This window comes from Dromiciops gliroides, chromosome 4 (assembly GCF_019393635.1).
Source record: "Dromiciops gliroides isolate mDroGli1 chromosome 4, mDroGli1.pri, whole genome shotgun sequence".
NCBI lineage: Eukaryota > Metazoa > Chordata > Mammalia > Microbiotheria > Microbiotheriidae > Dromiciops > Dromiciops gliroides.
In genome coordinates, this window is record NC_057864.1 from 418,852,977 (window position 1) to 418,871,119 (window position 18,143).

Below are 18,143 nucleotides of genomic sequence, written 5' to 3' on the forward strand. Positions count from 1 at the left end.
TACATGTAGAGATAGTTTTCAACATTTGTTTTTTATAAGATTTCTAGTTCCAAATTTTTCTCCCTCCCTCCTCCCCACCCCCAAGACAGCAAGCAATCTGATAAAGGTCATGTACAATCACATTAAACATATTTCTGCATTAGTCATGTTGTGAAAGAAAAATCAGAACAAAAAAGGGAAAAACTTCAAAAAATAAAAAACAAAATAGAAACAGTATGGTTCAATCTGCATCTAGATTCCACAGTTCTTTTTTCTGGATATGGAAAGCATTTTCCATCATGAATCCTTTGGAATTATAGATTTCTGAGAAGAGTTGATCATCACACAATGTTGTTGGTACTGTGTACAATGTTCTCCTAATTTCATTCAGCATCAGTTCAAGTAAGTCCTTCCAGAATTTTCTGAAATCTGCCTGTTCATTGTTTCTTTTCTTTTCTTTCTCTTCCTTCCTTCCTTCCTTCCTTCCTTCCTTCCTTCCTTCCTTCCTTCCTTCCTTCCTTCCTTCCTTTCTTTCTTTCTTTCTTTCTTTCTTTCTTTCTTTCTTTCTTTCTTTCTTTCTCTCTCTCTCTGTCTTTCTTTCTTTCTCTCTCTCTCTGTCTTTCTTTCTCTCTTCCTTTTTGGTGAGGCAATTGGAGTTAAGTGACTTGCCCAGAGTCACACAGCTAGTAATTAAGTGTCTGAGGTTGAATTTGAACTCAGGTCCTCCTAAATCCAGGGCCGGTGCTCTATCCACTGCTGTAGCAGTCTTTTTTTTTTTTTTTTTTTTTTTTTTAGTGAGGCAATTGGGGTTAAGTGACTTGCCCAGGGTCACACAGCTAGTAAGTGTTAAGTGTCTGAGGCCGGATTTGAACTCAGGTACTCCTGACTCCAGGGCTGGTGCTCTATCCACTCCGCCATCTAGCTGCCCCTGTAGCAGTCTTTTTAACATGAAGTGTTACCTTGAGTGTGACCTTGAGCTGTGCAGAGTACTTGAGCCACCTGGATGGGTTTTTTCAAGCTGCTATTGGAACACCGCAAATATTTACAGAACAATAAGAGAAACACAGTCTTTAGAGAGACAGGGAATAAGGTGACATTTCATATGAACAGGGCAGTGCTGGGAGGCACTGGAGCAAGCATTTTATGTCATGAGAACATATTTGGTTCAGAGGAGCCAGTTTTGAAATATTGCCGAATTTTATTCCCTAGCCTAATGTGAAACTGAAGTGAATTATTTCTCTGGCCATTCTCATTTTTGTCTTTTTCCTTTTCCTTTATCTTTTTATCATTTTAGTAGCAATTTGCTCATAATTTGGTCTTTTGGTTTCCCCAGGACTTTGTATATGATTTTGATAAAAAGCTATTTTATGTTTTCTCTTTAGGGGCATAAGCAAGCTATTCTGCTACTTTTACCACTGGGCTCATTCATGCTAGCTAGGAGAACCAGTGGAATTGGAGATCCTTTTAGACATGTAGTAGGGTTTAAGGGTCAGAAACAGCTTGAAAATTGAGCTTCTAAGATTTAGCTGCCAGACTGGAGCTGAATAAGGAAACGTTTTGGACACTTTTTTTAGTCCCTCCTGAATCGCTGCCAGTTCAGAATATGGTATTTCCATAAAAGTCCTGTTTTTCTTCCTTTTTCTTTGAAGAGTTCCCATTCTCCCCCCACCCCCACTCCTGTTCAAAAAAACCTTGTATTTTGTTTGTTTGTTTTAGTCACGAACCAAAAGGTTTAGAGTGAACACTGTCAATCTATGCCTCTTTCCCCATTCATGGCTGTTTGCTCTCCACACCAGATTCATTCCAGATAGGAGGATGGTGAGGAACACATCCGTCCTGGGGCTTCATCCTGGGTCAGGGTGGCATTCAATTTAATAAGCATTGATTAAGGGCCCTAGCTGGGTGCTGGATCAATCAATGACTTTTTTTTTTTTTATTTATTTTTTGTGAGGCAATTGGGGTTAAGTGACTTGCCCAGGGTCACACAGCTAGTATGTGTTAAGTGTCTGAGTCCGGATTTGAACTCAGGTACTCCTGACTCCAGGGCCGGTGCTCCATCCACTATGCCACCTAGCTGCCCCAATCAATGACTTTGAAAAAAAAATAGCATTTTTCTTTTAAGTTAGCATGTGTAAACTCCATAAGAATTCAAATGAAGAGATCATTCTCTGTCCTCCCAAATCATCAAATCTGAAGTAATAATAGCTCCCCATAGGATCATGGATTTAGAGTTGTGCGGTCTTCAAAGACTATTTAATCCAACCCCTTCCCTTTCCAGCTGATGAAACTGAGACACTAGGAGGTGAGGTCACTTGCTCAAGGTCACACAAGAAATCAGCACCAGAAGTTGGATCTGAACCCAGGTGGCCTCTGACTCCAGAGTTCTTTCCAATACACTATTCTATCTCATCAAAAGGAAGGCAAGAGATAATTCTAAGCTCTGAGGTACAATTATTTCATAAAATGCCTCCATTTCTTCCACTTTTTGTGCCAGAAATATTGTTTTTATTTTCACTTGAACAGCTTAGCTTATAATTAGGGTTTGATGCTCAGTGACTAACACTCCTCTTCTACATTCTTGCTCCAAACCGTCATATGTGTCACATGATTTTTGTTCAAATGCTGAATTTTATTAGAGTGAAAAAATTACTTGGTTATAAAGGAAAGGAAAAGAGATTTAGGGATCAGGTCAAATAATTTGCTTTTTCATATGTGCATGGTTAAATGACTGAAGAGAATCCACAAGTTTTCTGTTTTAATGCTATATGCATATTCTTCCCCTGGCCTTGGGAGATTGGAAATATCTCTCCTTTGTCACATTAAAGAGGGGGGCAGGGCAATACATTTTAGAAATGGGGCAAGGCACTGAACTACTGCAAAACTGGCTCTTTTTGCTCAGTCCTACCAAAGCATAAGGGAAGGAAAACATTTGTCCGACAACATTCATTAGGCAATTCTTAGTAGTTACAAGGTCCATTTAACTTAAGGGGGGGGGCAGCTAGGTGGCGCAGGGGATAAAACACCAGCCCTGGATTCGGGAGGACCCAAATTCAAATCTGGCCTCAGACACTTGACACTTACTAGCTGTGTGGCCCTGGGCAAGTCACTTAACCTTCACTGCCCCACAAAAGAAAAAAAAAAAGATAAGGGTACTTTGGTGATATTTTGCTAAGATTGCTTCTTTCTTTTTTTCTGACCTCCCAATTCTGCCCATCTCTCTGCTTACTCTGTACCCTTCTAGAGGCCTTTTGGGTCCAGTACTTTTATAATCTATTCAATGCCTGTCTGGGAGCTACACATCCATCAAAAACATTCTCAGGTACTTCTCTGCACATGCATCCTCTTAAGAGATAAAAGAACTACACCCTACCTCTGGGAATAAAGAGGCAATGTAGGGTAATGGAAGGATCATAGGACTTGGAGTCAGGAGATACTTGGTTTTGAATTCTGCCTCTGACCCTGACTATTTGTGTGACCATTGCCAAATTATTGCATCTCTCCTTACCTCAGTTTCCTCTGTAGAGACAATACACGTGAAGATTATTATGAGGATAAAAATCAATGATTCAATAAAGCACATATTAAGTTCTACCTATGTCCCAGGCATTGTGCCAAGGACTGAGGCTGCAGATACAAACTGGACGGCCAATAAAGGTTCTCTCTGGTTCTAAATCAATGATCCTATATGGCCATGGCTGTGGGAATCAATCACACACTTATCATGCATGCTAGGCACTGTGAGGCGGATAGAAAAGCAATGTAAGACAAGCCTGCTCACACTAGTGCTCACAATCCAGGGGAAAGAAGACAAGTACGTATGTGCTTGTGAGTATGCCAGTGTACCATTAAGTGTAGAATTATGTGAAAGGGACTACAAGTATCATAGTAGTTCAAAGAAAGGGTAGATCAAAGAGAACTGCTGCTCCAGGTTATGGGAAGCTTCATGGATGAGTAAAGGCTTAAACGGGCCTTTGAATGACAGGTAAGATATAGAAAGGGAGAAGAGAAGGGCATTCATGGCATGAGGAAAAGCACGAATAAAGGCACGGAATAGGGAATGAGCAAGATGTGCTGGATAAATAGGAAACCAGCCTGAGTCATCAGAGTATTCATGTTGGTAAGTAGCAAGAAATGTAGCTGGTTAGGTCAAGTCAGGCCAGACTCTGTAGAGTGGACAGCGGAGACCATACCTGGTGCCATAGGCACCAGGAAGGTATTATTCGTGTTTGAACAGAAGGCATAGCAAGAAGGCTGGTATGGCAGTAGCATAGAATTTAGGTTGGGGAGAAGGAAGGCTGATCTGAATCAGGTAGGTAAATGAGGAAGGAATATGTTCCAGTGATTCAGGTCTAAGAAAGGGACTTGGACTAGGGTGGTGGTGGTTGGAATGGACAAGAAGGAGCAGAAATACACATTGTGAAAGGGGGGGTGTGTATCAAAGGAGACAGCAGGCAATAAAGGATAATAGCAGGACCAGATTCAGGTGATGCTTTGAAAAAGAAGTATCTGATGATAGGCAAGGGTACAAGGGTACAGAATGGAGGGCAATGAAGAACAAAGAAGGATTCCAAAGTTTTGTGATTAGGAGACTGGAGAGAGAGTGGAAGCTAGGTTTGGGAGGCCGCTGTAGTGGAAAGATAGAGGAAACATCACTACTCCCTCCAGCTTTAATCTGACTTGGCCTATTTGGGAGAAACCACTTAGTCAGGGATGGATGGGGCAGGGAAGGCAAGAAGCAACTAAGGAGATCTGCATGTCATTTCCACATTTGTAGTAGGTGAAAATAAAACAATTATAAAGAAACCTAATGTCTCAATTGTGAATAGTATCCTTAGTCATCTTAAAAGCAATGCATTTAAAAAAATTTATTTATTTTTGGCCGGGTAATGAGGGTTAAGTGACTTGCCCAAGGTCACACAGCTAGTAAGTGTCAAGTGTCTGAGGTGGGATTTGAACTCAGGTCCTCCTGAATCCAGGGCTGGTGCTTTATCCACAGTGCCACCTAGCTGCCCCCCGCATTTTTATTTTTAAAAAGGATACTTGTATCATCTCCTTCACTGGTACCTTTTGTTACTGAGATTCAATTGCACAAGATCTTACTGCCGACTGCTTCATTATCGCCTCCACGACTATGCCAAGCATTCCTGTCCTCACTCTTGGATGTCTCACTTGAAACAGTTGGACCCTCTAGCGGGGAGGGAGGCAAAGACCTTCTAGGTCATCTGAACCAAAGATAACAATCTTCCAAGGAAATAGGTGTGGGCAGGATATGTGGTTTTGAAGGGCAGGATTTGCAGACTGATGCAGTTAATTTTTTATGAACAGTCTCATACAGTGGAGAAGAAATTGCATTCCAGAGCCCCTTAACAGAAATTTAAAAGTACAAACATGCTATTGATTTCCTTACGCTCAGGTGGAGAGGAAAAGTAAAAGATGCCCTTCTTTTTGCTGTACTCTATGCAAATGTATTTTTCAAATACACAGTAGGAACAATCTTGTCCCCACGGTAATCTGAAAGGATTACCTCTTCTATTCTGATCCTGAGAAAGAATTAGCCACAACAATAACAAAGAGTGCTGCACTGCTCTTGTTTACCAAACAGTCCGCAGGGGCAGGCAGCCTTGACAGCACCAGCCTTAGTCCAGATTTTCCAAAGAAAATGTATGTACAGAGGCCTACATAACCTGGGTAAGATTTTCACCTTAAATCCTTTTCTGAGAATCCATTACGAGCCAGCTACTGTCCAAGTTAAGGCTTGTAAAACATCTGGAATGTTTCAAAAGAAAAAAAAAAAGGAATATTTTCTGCATCTGTTTCTTCATTAACTAACCATTGTAATCATTGGTCTAACAGAACATTATGAAGCAGGGGAACCCGTGGGGTCCTCAGCTAATCATCACTGGAGCACAGAAATTCCTTCTGTCCTTCGAGGAATGACTTTCTGTCTAAAAAAGTAGAGGCTATTGTGGTCTTAGTCTCCCCTATAATTACAGTAATCACCTGTCTATTCCAGGCCCTGTAGAAACAAAGTGACTGCTTGAAACTTCATAAGTTTTCAAAGTTGTTGCATGGTCTGCTACTTCATGACTACTGCATGTAAGTTGTAAAAAGTCTTCTCACTGCTCTGAGACCTCTTTTTTTTTTTTTTTGAAGGGCAATGGGGGTTAAGTGACTTGCCCAGGGTCACACAGCTAGTAAGTGTCAAGTGTCTGAGGCCAGATTTTAACTTAGGTACTCCTGAATCCAGTGCTGGTGCTTTACCCACTGCGCCACCTAGCTGCCCCTGCTCTGAGACCTCTTTAACAAAATCTCCTTCTCCAGCCAAAAAACGTATCCGTGTTGGTTAGTTCTTGTCCTTCGTTCTTTAAGGGGACCAAAATGACATCACTATGTTAGAGTCAAGTTACAGTGTGTCTGACTGTTGCTGACCGGGCCAGGCTAGAATGCTCTACCACAGGTCAGGTACAAATAATCCATGGGAACATTTGGGGTGGATTCTTTAAATTTGAGCATCTCATGCATGTCCCAATGACAGAGGGGTTTATGTTGCTTTGTGCCTAGGACCATATTTTGCCAAAAGAGTGAGAAGGGTAAAAGCGGCCTAGGATATGCTTCTCTCTCTCAGATTCCTTTTTTAATGGTCATAGGTAAGGATGACACTTTCTTTCTTTTTGTTTTGGTGAGGCAATTGGGGTTAAGTGAGTTGCCCAGGGTCACACAGCTGGTGTTAAGTGTCTGAGGCCATATTTGAACTCAGGTCTTCCTGACTCCAGGGCTGGTGCTCTATCCACTGTGCCACCTAGCTGCCCCAGGATGACACTTTCAATGAAAAATCTGTTCACTTCTCTCCTAGCTGTGTATATAGAGCTATTGTGAAACAGAACAGTTAGGTACAGTAGGAAGTGGGAAGAAGGTAGAGACTCCAATCCTGTGAGAAGTAATTTCTGATTTTTGGTCTTGTTAATGCTTGTTTGAGTTCTTTCATGTGTGTGGCTCAATCTCAATTTCTCAGAGTGCCACAGTGACAGCACAAGCTTTGTTGGGTAAATTGGCATTGCTCAAATGCATGTTTGAGAACTGGATCTTTGGAATACAAAATCAAGTTTTCTTTGATTAGAGATATCAATTTTGGCACGTGTGCATTTACATTCACAAATAAACAATCCAAAGATGTCAAGTTTTCATGACGTGAGCCAGGAAAAAAAAGATATTGGTGTAAGCTTTAGGGTTCTGGAAGATTGTAGACTACAAACTGTCATGAGGCCAACTTAATATAACTGTTTCCTTTATGCTCCAAGATTCCCTGGGGATTTCACTGCTTACATACAGGAAATAAGGTCTGTTCTGATACAAGAAGAACCCGTTTTTCACAACGTAGACAACTACAGAAAGTTGCAGTACAGGAAATGTTACAGATCATGCAAAGTCTATATTTAGTTGTAGACAAATAATATTCCTAAAATAATGAGGAAATCAGGAGATGATCTAGAGTTAATAATAGACACTCAAATCCAAAAAGAAGACTGTGAACAATTCCATAAATATTTCATGATGCTGTTTTCAAATTTATCTCCTTGCTTAACTGAAATCCACTTTGCAAAACAGTCTGCTCAGTTTAGTAATCATACACTTGCCTTACGAAGGCCAGTAATTTTCTTGAAGTTTTAGAAAGTTTGTGTTGATAATTCTTTTCTTACCTATTAAAAAATACCAGAGTTGACTGTAGAAATCTGAAAACCCCATTTGTTCTTTGTCAAACTATTCGCCCAAGGTACACCGATTTGGGATATTTCCCCTTAAGGGCTGGCCACTGAACAAAGAAGTAATCTGAAAAGTGGTAAAGAATCTTTCCGGAAAGGGATAAGGTTTCCACTCTGCAGATACTCTCCACGTAGACAATGGTCACTTTCTTTATTCCTAGTATCCCAAGAAGAAGGGCAGATGCACAGATAGGAACACATGTTCCTGGTCCATTACACAACACCTAAAAAAAAAAGAGAGAGAGAGAGAGAGAAAACTTTAAAAGTAAAGTTCAAACTGACAGTATCAAGCCAAATATTTGGTAAGTTTAGGCCTCTTACATCAGAATGGTCAATGTTGGTTTAAGTTTTCCATTATATTCTTTGTCACTCACTAGGGCCAATTATACTATGGTAAAAACTAAAACTCATTCCATCTTCATATCAAGTAAACAAAGCAACACATCTCTGCTTATTTTTATGACTTACTTTATTTTTTTAATGGGGGGTGGGGCAATGAGGGTTAAGTGACTTGCCCAGGGTCACACAGCTAGTAAGTGTCAAGTGTCTGAGGCCGGATTTGAACTCAGGTCCTCCTGAATCCCAGGGCCAGTGCTTTATCCATCCACTGTGCCATCTAGCTTTCCCTATGACTTACTTTAAAGTAAGCCATACACTCTTGTCTTGTTGCAGGACTAATTTTAAAAATTGGAATTTAACATGTTGGGGAAAATACTTCTTAAAACAATGAAATCTGTACTTTCTTGGTAAAAATACAATTTTTTAAAGGGAAATTTGAAAATGATTATTGGAACTGTCTGGTCTTAATCCAAAATTTTCTTTTCAACAAATGGAGATTTTTTTTTTTTTTTTTGCTGGGCAATGAGGGTTAAGTGACTTGCCCAGTCACACAGCTAGTGTCAAGTGTCTGAGGCTAAATTTGAATTCAAGTCCTCCTGGATCCAGGGCTAGTGCTTTCTCCACTGCGCCACCTAGCCGCCCCCAACAAACTGAGACTGAAGAAGACTACCTAGTTATTGCTATCAGAGCCTTTGTTTAAACCTGCAGGACTTGGCTATCTCCTGAAATTCAGAGGATTTTTTTGTTTTGTTTTTGGGGTTTGTTTTTTTTTTTTTTCCTTGCGTGGCAATGAGGGTTAAGTGACTTGCCCAGGGTCACACAGCTAGTAAGTGTCAAGTATCTGAGGTCGGAGTTGAACTCAGATTCTCCTGAATCCAGGGCTGGTGTGCTTTATCCACTGCGACACCTAGCTGCCCTAATTCAGAGGATTTTAATGCATCTTTAAATTCTATTGCTTTTTACAGAAAGCTTTGGTCTGATGTGACGAATTTATTTGGCTGTCTTAACCAGCTGAAGAATAAGCACTTTCAGATGTATATAACTGAAATTAAAAAAAAATAATTCTCTCCAGGAAATAAAAGTATATTTGTTTCATAGGATTGCTGTGTGGATAAGGTAATTTGATTTCTGGAAGGAAAAGAATCATATTAGGTACTATGTATTAACTAATAATTGTCCGAAGGAGTAAAAATGAATAGTATATGTTCGGTCACATACAGCCTAAAACAGATTTTGTGTCTGTTACACATATTGTCATAATGCTATTTTGTGACATAATGCTCCTGTGACACCATCTCCATGCACCCGGCAGCCACAGTCTCCACCTCCTCCTGGAGTGCCAACTTCAACCCCTTTGGCCCTGGACTCTAACTGATGAGCATTCTCTTTATTTTTCTTTCCAGGTAGAAGGTGGGATTTGAGCTGAGCCTTGAACGAAGTCAGGAAAGCCAGGCTGCAGAAGGCAAGAGGGAATGTGTTCCAGGCCTGTGGGCAGCCAGTGAAAAGCAAAGGACTAAGGAGAAGGAGGATTCCTATTGCAAGGAACAGAAAGTCAAGCAGGGCAGCTGGAACCTGGAGTTTGTGAAAGTAAAGTCCAAGAAGACTGGAAAAGTCAGAAGAGGATAGGTTGTGAAGGGCTTTAAATGCCAAAAGAAGTGTTTATATTTGATCTGGGAAATAATAGGGAATCACTGGAGGTCAGAGAGGTGGCTAGGTGGCACAGTGGATAGAACACAGGGCCTAGAGTTCAAATTCAGCTTAGACACTTAATAGTTGTTTGAGTCTGGACAAGTTGCTTAAGTGTTGTCTGCCTCAGTTTCCTTAACTGTAAAATGGGGATAATAAAAGTACCTACTTCTGGGGCAGCTAGATGGCATAGTGGATAAAATACTGGCCCTGGATTCAGGAAAACCTGAGTTCAAATCTGGCCTCAGACACTTGACACTTACTAGCTGTGTGACCCTGGGCAAGTCACTTAACCCCCACTGCCCCGCAAAAAACCCAAACCAACCAACCAAACAAACAAAAAACCCCAAACAAAAGTACCTACTTCTGGGCTTTTGTGAGGCTCAAATGAGATATCTGTAAAGAACTTAGCACAGTGCTTACTCACAGTGGGTGCTTAATAAATATTTGTTCCCTTCCCTTAATAGAACAGAGGACTCTCAAGTATTCCAATAAAAAAAGATGAGGTGATTTTTTTTCTCTTCTCCAAGAGAAGAAAAAAATATTTGGGGGAAGAGTCTCTTCTTATATCTTATCTTGTAGACAAAGCTTGATCTTTATAATTTTTACAATATTCACTTTCAATTGTTTTGTTAGGACAGATGAAGGAAGCACTGGGAAGAATTAGTCATTGTAAAGAGCTTAGGCTGGGAGAATGCCATAAGAAAAGGCATAAAGGGGAGAATACAAAAGGCACTTTCAGGGACAATGGACAGACAAGTCTGGCTGGAGTGAGGGGTTGGCTATGGGAGTAGTGGAAGATAAGTTTGGAAAGTAGATTGGAAACAGCTTATGGAATTTTTGTTTGCCAGGATCTGGGTCTCAGTCTCAATCAGGTACATGGTAATTCATACTCTTTTAATGTCAACTATGATCTTACAAGGATTTATGGGCAAAATAGTGACCTACCAGATATTCTTTTTTCTAAGTAAGGGACTCTTTTCCCATCCCCATCTCTCTTTTTTGTTGTTGTTGTTGTTTTATTTTTCAGGGCAATGAGGGTCAAGCGACTTGCCCAGGGTCACACAGCCAGCAAGTGTCAAGTGTCCGAGACCAGACTTGAACCCAGGTCCTCCCAAATCCAGAGTCAGTGCTCCATCCACTGTGCTACCCAGCTGCGCCCGCCCCCCCATCTCTCTTAAAAAAGAATTCTACTGAAGTGTTTTGTTTTTACATTCACAAACATTTAGATGCTATTCAGTGAGAAGTCTCTTTTAATAATATTAAAACAATTAAGTAAAACTAACAATAAAATGATCTCATCTGAAAATGCATGCAACATTCCACATCTGTAGCATGCTCTCTACCCCTTGTTTTTTATTAACAAAAAACTATTTCTCTCTCTTCTACCTCCAACTTTACTGAAAAAAAGCAATAATACATAGTCAGGCAAAACAAATTCCCTCATTGACTGTATTTTAAAATATATGCCTCATTCTGCATCCTAAATCTATTGCCTTTCTTTCAGAAGGTGGATATAGCAATTCCTCTGGAATTGTAGATGGATGCTTATTGTATTGTTCATATTTCTTTCTTTCAAAATTGTCTTTACAGTGTTGTTGTTGTGTTATTTCTAATGGTTCTGGTGTTTCCTTCCTCAGCATCTTACAAAAGTCTTCATATTTTTTTTTCATTGTTATAATATTGTTGTTACGGTATAAGTTCTGGCTCTGCTTACTTCCCTCTGCACTGCTTCCTCTGAGTTTCTTCATCTCTGAAATCATGTATTTTCTCATTTTTTACAGTACAACAGTATTCTATCAGTTGTATATCACAACTTAGCCAACTGATTGGCATTTCTTTAGCTTTCAGCTTTTTTGCCACCACAAGAAAAGCTGCTCTAAATATTATTTATCACTTAGGACAGTTTCCTATTCTCTCTCTCTTTTTTTTTTTTTGGGGGGGTATACTCCTAGTAGTGGTATAGCTGGGTTCAAAAGGCATACACTGTTTGGTAACTTTTTTTGTTTGTTTGTTTTTGGTTTTGTGAGGCAATGGGGTTAAGTGACTTGCCCAGGGTCACACAGCTAGTAAGTGTTAAGTGTTTGAGGCCGGATTTGAACTCAGGTACTCCTGACTCCAGGGCCAGTGCTTTATCCACTGCGCCACCTAGCTGCCCGGTAACTTTTTGTGTATTATTCCTAATTACTTTGCAGAATGCATCAATGTGCCTGTTTTTCCAAAGCCCCACCAACATTGATCATTTTCATGTTTTGGTCATTTTTGCAAATCTGATGCATATGAGGCAGTATCTCAGATTGCTTTAACTTCCATTTCTCTTATGAGTAGTAATCAGAAGCATTTTTTCACATGGCTATAGATGGCCTAAGTCTCTTTTCTTGAGAACAGTTCATATCCTTGGACTATTTTTCAACTGAGGACTGGCTCATATTCCTAAAATTTTGAATCAGTTCTTTATACATATTGGAAATAAGGCCTTTATCAGAGAAACTTGCAAAGATTCCTCCCCCATATTTACTTATTTGTACAAAAATTTTTAAGTTTTAGGTCATCAAAATGATCCATTTTCTCTTTTTTTGACATATAGTCAAATAAAATAATTTCTAATAATAACCTTTATTTCTTCTTGACTTGTTATGAATTCTACTTTTTTGTTTTCAATGCCAGTAATTTGGTTTTCATCTTTCTTCTTTTTAATCTATTAACTAATGGTTTATATAGTTTATTAGTTTTTTAAGCCCCTATTTTATTTATTCAATGGGTTTCTTTTGTTTTCAATTTTGTTATACACACACACACATACATACATATATATATATATATACATAATAACATTAATCCTATTTCTGCATTAGTCATGTTATAAGAGAAAAAATCAGAGCAATGATGAAAAACCTCAAAATAGAAAAAAACAACAGCACCAAAACCAAAAGAAATAGTATGGTTCATTCAGCATCTATACTACGCAGTTCTTTTTTTTTTTTTTCTTGGATTTGGAGATCCTCTTCCATCATGAGTTCCCTGGAACTCTTCTGTACCATTGCATTGGTGAGAAGAATATAGTCCATCACAGTAGATCAACACTCAATGTTGATGATACTGTCTTCACTAACTTCTAATACACTTTAATAAATACTTAAAAGCCTAAACTCTTGCTAAAGCTTCTAATTTAAGGCGACCACTCATTAGATTTTAAACATCACAGCTAGAATTTTAGGCTTTACAAAGGGATGATGAAAAGGTTAAAAGGGAAATGAAATAAATAGGACGTGGAAGAGTAGAGAAGAAAAAGTATAAGAATAAGATGGACGAAAAGAATGAACTATCATAATTTTGAATGTGAATAGTATGAATTTATCCTTAAAATGGAAGAGGTTACTAGAATAGATTAGAAAGCAAAATACTGTAATATATTGTTTGTAAGAAACTCACTTGACACACTCACACTGCTAAAGTAAGTAGTTGGAACAAAACTTATTAAGCCTCAGCTGAACTAAAAAAAGCAGGAGTAGCAATTATGATTTCAAATAAGGCAATAGCACAAATAGTTTTAATTAAAAGAGGGAAACTATATTTTGCTGAAATGTAATACAAATAATAAATGGATTTTGATACTTAATATACATGTGAACCCAAGCTTTTAAATACTTAAAGGAAAAATTAAATGAATTACAAGGAGAAATAGACAGTAAAACCATAATAATGGGAGACCTCAATTTATTCTTATTAGCCCTAAATAAACCTAACCAAAAGATTAATAAGAATTTAAGGACTTGAAGAGAATTTTAGGGAAATTAATATGATAACCCTCTGGTGATTATTGAGTAGAAATAGAAAGAATTATACAGATTTCTCAGCTATTAATGGCACTTTTACAAAAATTGATCATGTCTTGGGGCAGAAAAACTTCACTAACAAATGCAGAAAAGCAGAAATATTATACACATCCTTTACTGAATACAATGCAATAAAACATATTAAAGGGTTGCTGAGGGCTGCGGGGGGAGTATTAATAATCACCTGGAAACAAAATAACTTAATTCTAAAGAGTTGGTGGGTCAAAGAACAAATCATAGAAACAAGAGATAATTTCATTGATTATAATGATAACGAGATGACATATCAAGATTTGGGGGATGCAGTCATTATAGTCCTTAGGAAAAAATTTATACCCCATCTTCTTTTCAAGTTTTTTCCCTTAGAAAAGACTCAAAGGGGGGGAGGCTAGGTGGCGCAGTGGATAAAGCACCGGCCCTGGATTCAGGAGTACCTGAGTTCAAATCCGGCCTCAGACACTTGACACTTACTAGCTGTGTGAACCTGGGCAAGTCACTTAACCCCCATTGCCCTGAAAAAAAAAAAAAAAAAAGTACACAGAAAAGACTCAAAGGGGCGGCTAGATAGCACAGTGGATAAAGCACCGGCCCTGGATTCAGGAGTACCTGAGTTCAAATCCGGCCTAAGACACTTGACGCTTACTAGCTGTGTGACCCTGGGCAAGTCACTTAACCCCCATTGCCCCACCAAAAAAAAAAAAAAAAAAAAAAAAGAAAAGACTCAAAGATTAAACCTTTACTCTCATTACCTGAGTATATACAAGGTATATAAAGATGAACAAATTAAAAGTGGACTGAGATTCTGGGATGACACTAAATGGAAAGAGTTCTGCATTTGGAAGCACTGGACCTGGTTTCAAATTTTTATCCTATTTCCTTACTGCCTATGTAACCTCTTTATCTGTTTCCTTTGGAAAATGAGAAGGTTGGCCTATGTTGGTCTTTATGGTCCTTTCTGGCCCTAAATCTATGATTTTATAATTTGGCTAGTAAGGCAGAAGTGTTCTGAAATGGTACTAGAGCCTCCCACACCTCAGAAATAGTAGAAGGCATGTGGGGACATTCAACCATTCCAAAGACACACAGGCTAGAAATTCCCACTGCTTCTCCAATTCCTTGGCAGGGCAAAACTGACAAATGGAACAGAGGGGTTGTCAACACCTCTAGGTATTGGTCACTTTTTTTCAGGTACTTTTATGTCCTCCTTCTTTCTGCTACTTTTGACCTGGTTTCAGATTCCTAACATATCAATCAAAGTCTTATAGGAATGATCCTGGGTAAGTATAAATATGCTGTCAGGTTAATCTCATTTGTCCCCCTTAACTTTGCAGGCTATTAGTATTTTCAGCTGAGGAAATTCAGTTTTTTTGTTTTCCTGTGCTCTGGATCAGAAGGTCAAGATGACAACTCCCTCCCAATTTGACCTTTTAAAATATTTTTTGTTTGTTTAATTCCACTATTAAGTTTGATGCTATTGGACATGCAATTGGTGACTTCAGAGAAAGCTATCCAACTGAGTTTAATTAGGTGCTGGCAATTTTTAAAAATGATATTTAGGGACTAACTTATGCCACTTTAGTGACACTTAGTTCTGATGGATTAGGAAGGCTTTTCAGAGGATTAAGTGGGGAAAAAGTTAACATTTTCAAAGGAATAGGGAGTGTTCCTCTTAAACAGGAAAAATTGGTCTGATTTCAAAGAAGTTACATAACTCCTGAATACTGTCAAGGCCCTGTGCTAAATAGGTAAGTGATGTTTTCCTCCTGACCTTTATTTTTTTCTTAATGCATGCTATCTTCAAGTAAACACTGGTTAACAATTTTTCTTACAGATATATTTTTTTTGTCCAGTCTACTTCATTAGCAAAAAGGAGCTCAATAATTTTTATAAAGGGTTCTTTAATTCCATAATTTTGAGCCACAGGAATCTTCTTCATAGACTTTTGGGCTTGTTTTTTTTAATACAAAAACATATAGACCCACAGAGGTATTTTGACAAATTAAGATAAATAAAAGACTTGAATGGAGGTTAAAAACAAACCCCAAACTTGAGGATTATGAGTTCTTCCTGATAACATTGATATATTATGTACTGGGATATTGGGAACTGGTGACTGATCTATCAACAATGTAATAGTGTGCCTATCTTTTCACAATCCCTTCAACATTGACTTTTCAAATCTTTTGTCATTTTTACCAATTTGCTGAGTTGTATGTGTCCTTTTAGAAAATATCCAAGTTAGACTCTTCCGGAAGTGACAACTTGTCAATACTGACATGCCTTTCATGAAGGATGTGCTGCATCCTTCTCCTAGGAAGAATGGAAACACAAGAAGCAGTGCCTGCCTCAGAGTATGAACATATAATTCATGGACAAAAGTGCCCAGGCTGTTAAAAAAAAAAAATCACCCTTCTCTTAAGCCATGCAGAAAAGTCAATCTAGAGGTCGGTTTCTCTACTACTAGATGAATAGTAAGACTTAGAAGTATGCTTTGCCAGGTGCAAACAGGGCACTGAATCAAGACAAATGAGAACCTAAAAAGTAAAAAAAAAAATTATGTCCCCCTTTCCCCCCCAAAAAATCTAAGTTGGTTAGTGAGTACCTTGAGTGTTCAAACTGATCTTTTCAGACAACTCTCATTTTATCAGGACTGTTTCTTTGTGTCTTCCTGAATTTTCTTCTTGAAACTTTCCCATGCCTCTTGGGCTAACTTCCCTTAAAGAAAGTTAGCCAAGGGATCTTACATATATACTTTCTAAACCTTTAAACTTTGCTTTCCCAACATCTAAGCTGCATGTAAAACTACATCTAGTTTTCCCCACCTCTATCACATACCAGAAGGGCCTTCCCTGTGGGTGAAAATCAGATCCAGAAATTTTTTTTCCCCTTTTCAGTTCTTCCACCTTTTGAAGAATTAAATTATCATTAAGGCAGGTCAAGCAATTTTTTGCTGCTCTGTTTTTTGGCAAAGAGAGAGCTCCAATAGATATCTTGATCACTGATACCCCCCGTGTGTCAGGCTTATAATTTGTTCCCTCAATTCATCTCTCTCTTCTTTCTGGTCAGGTAGCTTGTAACATAATGTGATGGGAGAACTCCTTTTTTAATTTTTCCCTGTTTCCAATGATCTTCACTTAAATGCTCTCCGTGATGTTTTTCCCCTAGTTTCCGAATTTGCTCATATGTGAGTATATGTTTTTTATATACAAAGTCACTGTGACCCCTTTAACCTATCTTGCCTTTTGAATAATTCATATCCATTCAAAGCCATCTCCTAGGTGTGGTTCTTATTGCCCGAAGTCTCATATGAGGTCAAATTTGCCTCTTTGTGTTAAGATCTCTTGTTCATTTTGTTTATTGCCTATACTTAGCCATTTGAGAAATCTGTGACATTTGAAACCAGGGATTTTCCTTTTGGCTCCTTTCTTGGACTTTGTCTCCTATCAATTTATGGGTGTCTCAAGTGCTATTCTTCATGCATTATGGATAGTCTATGGAATCTAGCTGGGAGAATATACATATATACAGACAGACAGACAGGCAGACAGACAGACTTTTTCTCTTTGTTACTCCCCCTTCTTTTTCAGTTCTCACTTGCTAGTTCTTTCAGGATCTGAGGCCAGGTCCATCAAAGGCAGGTAAGTTATCTTACTATTCTATACTTGCATTTTAAGCTACCTTTGTTCTGTCCTTTCAAGTCTCCCCCTCCAATTTTTTTTGGGGGGGGCAGGGCAATGAGGGTTAAGTGACTTGCCCAAGGTCACATAGCTAGTAAGTGTCAAGTGTCTGAGACTGGATTTGAACGCAGGTTCTCCTGAATCCAGGGCCAGTGATTCATCCACTGTGTGGTAAAAAGTATGCCAGTTTTTGAAGGACCACCCTTTCGGGGAGGAGACCGATGGCCGTGCATGGGCTACACACACACACACTCCACTTCTGGGGTGCGAGCTTAAAAGGCAAGGAGAGAACAGAAGTGGGATCTCTTTTCGGCTCTCCTTGTTCACTGGCTGCGCTGCACAAACAGACACTGACTGGAGTTGGACTCGGCCCGGCTCACTGTAGCAGCATGTGCTTGATGCGGCTCTCCCCCCCAAAGGTGGCCTTGGGCTTTTGGTGAGTTTTATAGGGAATATAGACTAAGCTTAGATTTAAGACTATTTGTTTTGTATTTCTGCTTTCCTATCCCTCTAATCAACATCACCTTGTGATTTCCAAACAATAAAAGCTCTAACTAGAGATCAGAAGCTTCTTCCATTTACTAGTCTGGGAGATAAATAAGGGAAACAATAAAAAGGGGAGGTTAATGCTCTAGTATCCAATTTTAAATCTCACAACTGTGCCACCTAGCTGCCCCCCCAAATTCTTGACAGAGAAAACAGAAGTAAAACAAGGGTTCAACAGCTATGTATTCTCCCTATTGTCAGAGGTCCTATCCCTTCTTTGTCCTCTTTTCCAGTGCAAATAAGAAAACATAACAACACCTGTTTTATTATCCTTATTTTTCCTTGAGAGGCTAAGTTCATTATGAGCTATAGCATTATCA

At 39.0% G+C, this 18,143-nt stretch overlaps 1 protein-coding gene across 3 annotated transcripts in view; it reads right to left on the minus strand.

Moving 5' to 3' along the window:
* The window catches only part of ALG14 (ALG14 UDP-N-acetylglucosaminyltransferase subunit), a 120,559-nt gene that overhangs the window by 15,445 nt on the left and 86,971 nt on the right, over positions 1-18,143 (minus strand). For 2 of the 3 annotated variants that reach the window (XM_044005598.1, XM_044005596.1), the window contains one exon: positions 793-7,963. In XM_044005598.1, coding sequence (XP_043861533.1) covers positions 7,733-7,963 — 231 coding nt within the window. In that variant the 3' untranslated portion in view covers positions 793-7,732. Of the gene's footprint in view, positions 1-792; positions 7,964-18,143 lie in introns of those variants that run through there. The other variant, XR_006356449.1, reaches the window with a different exon arrangement.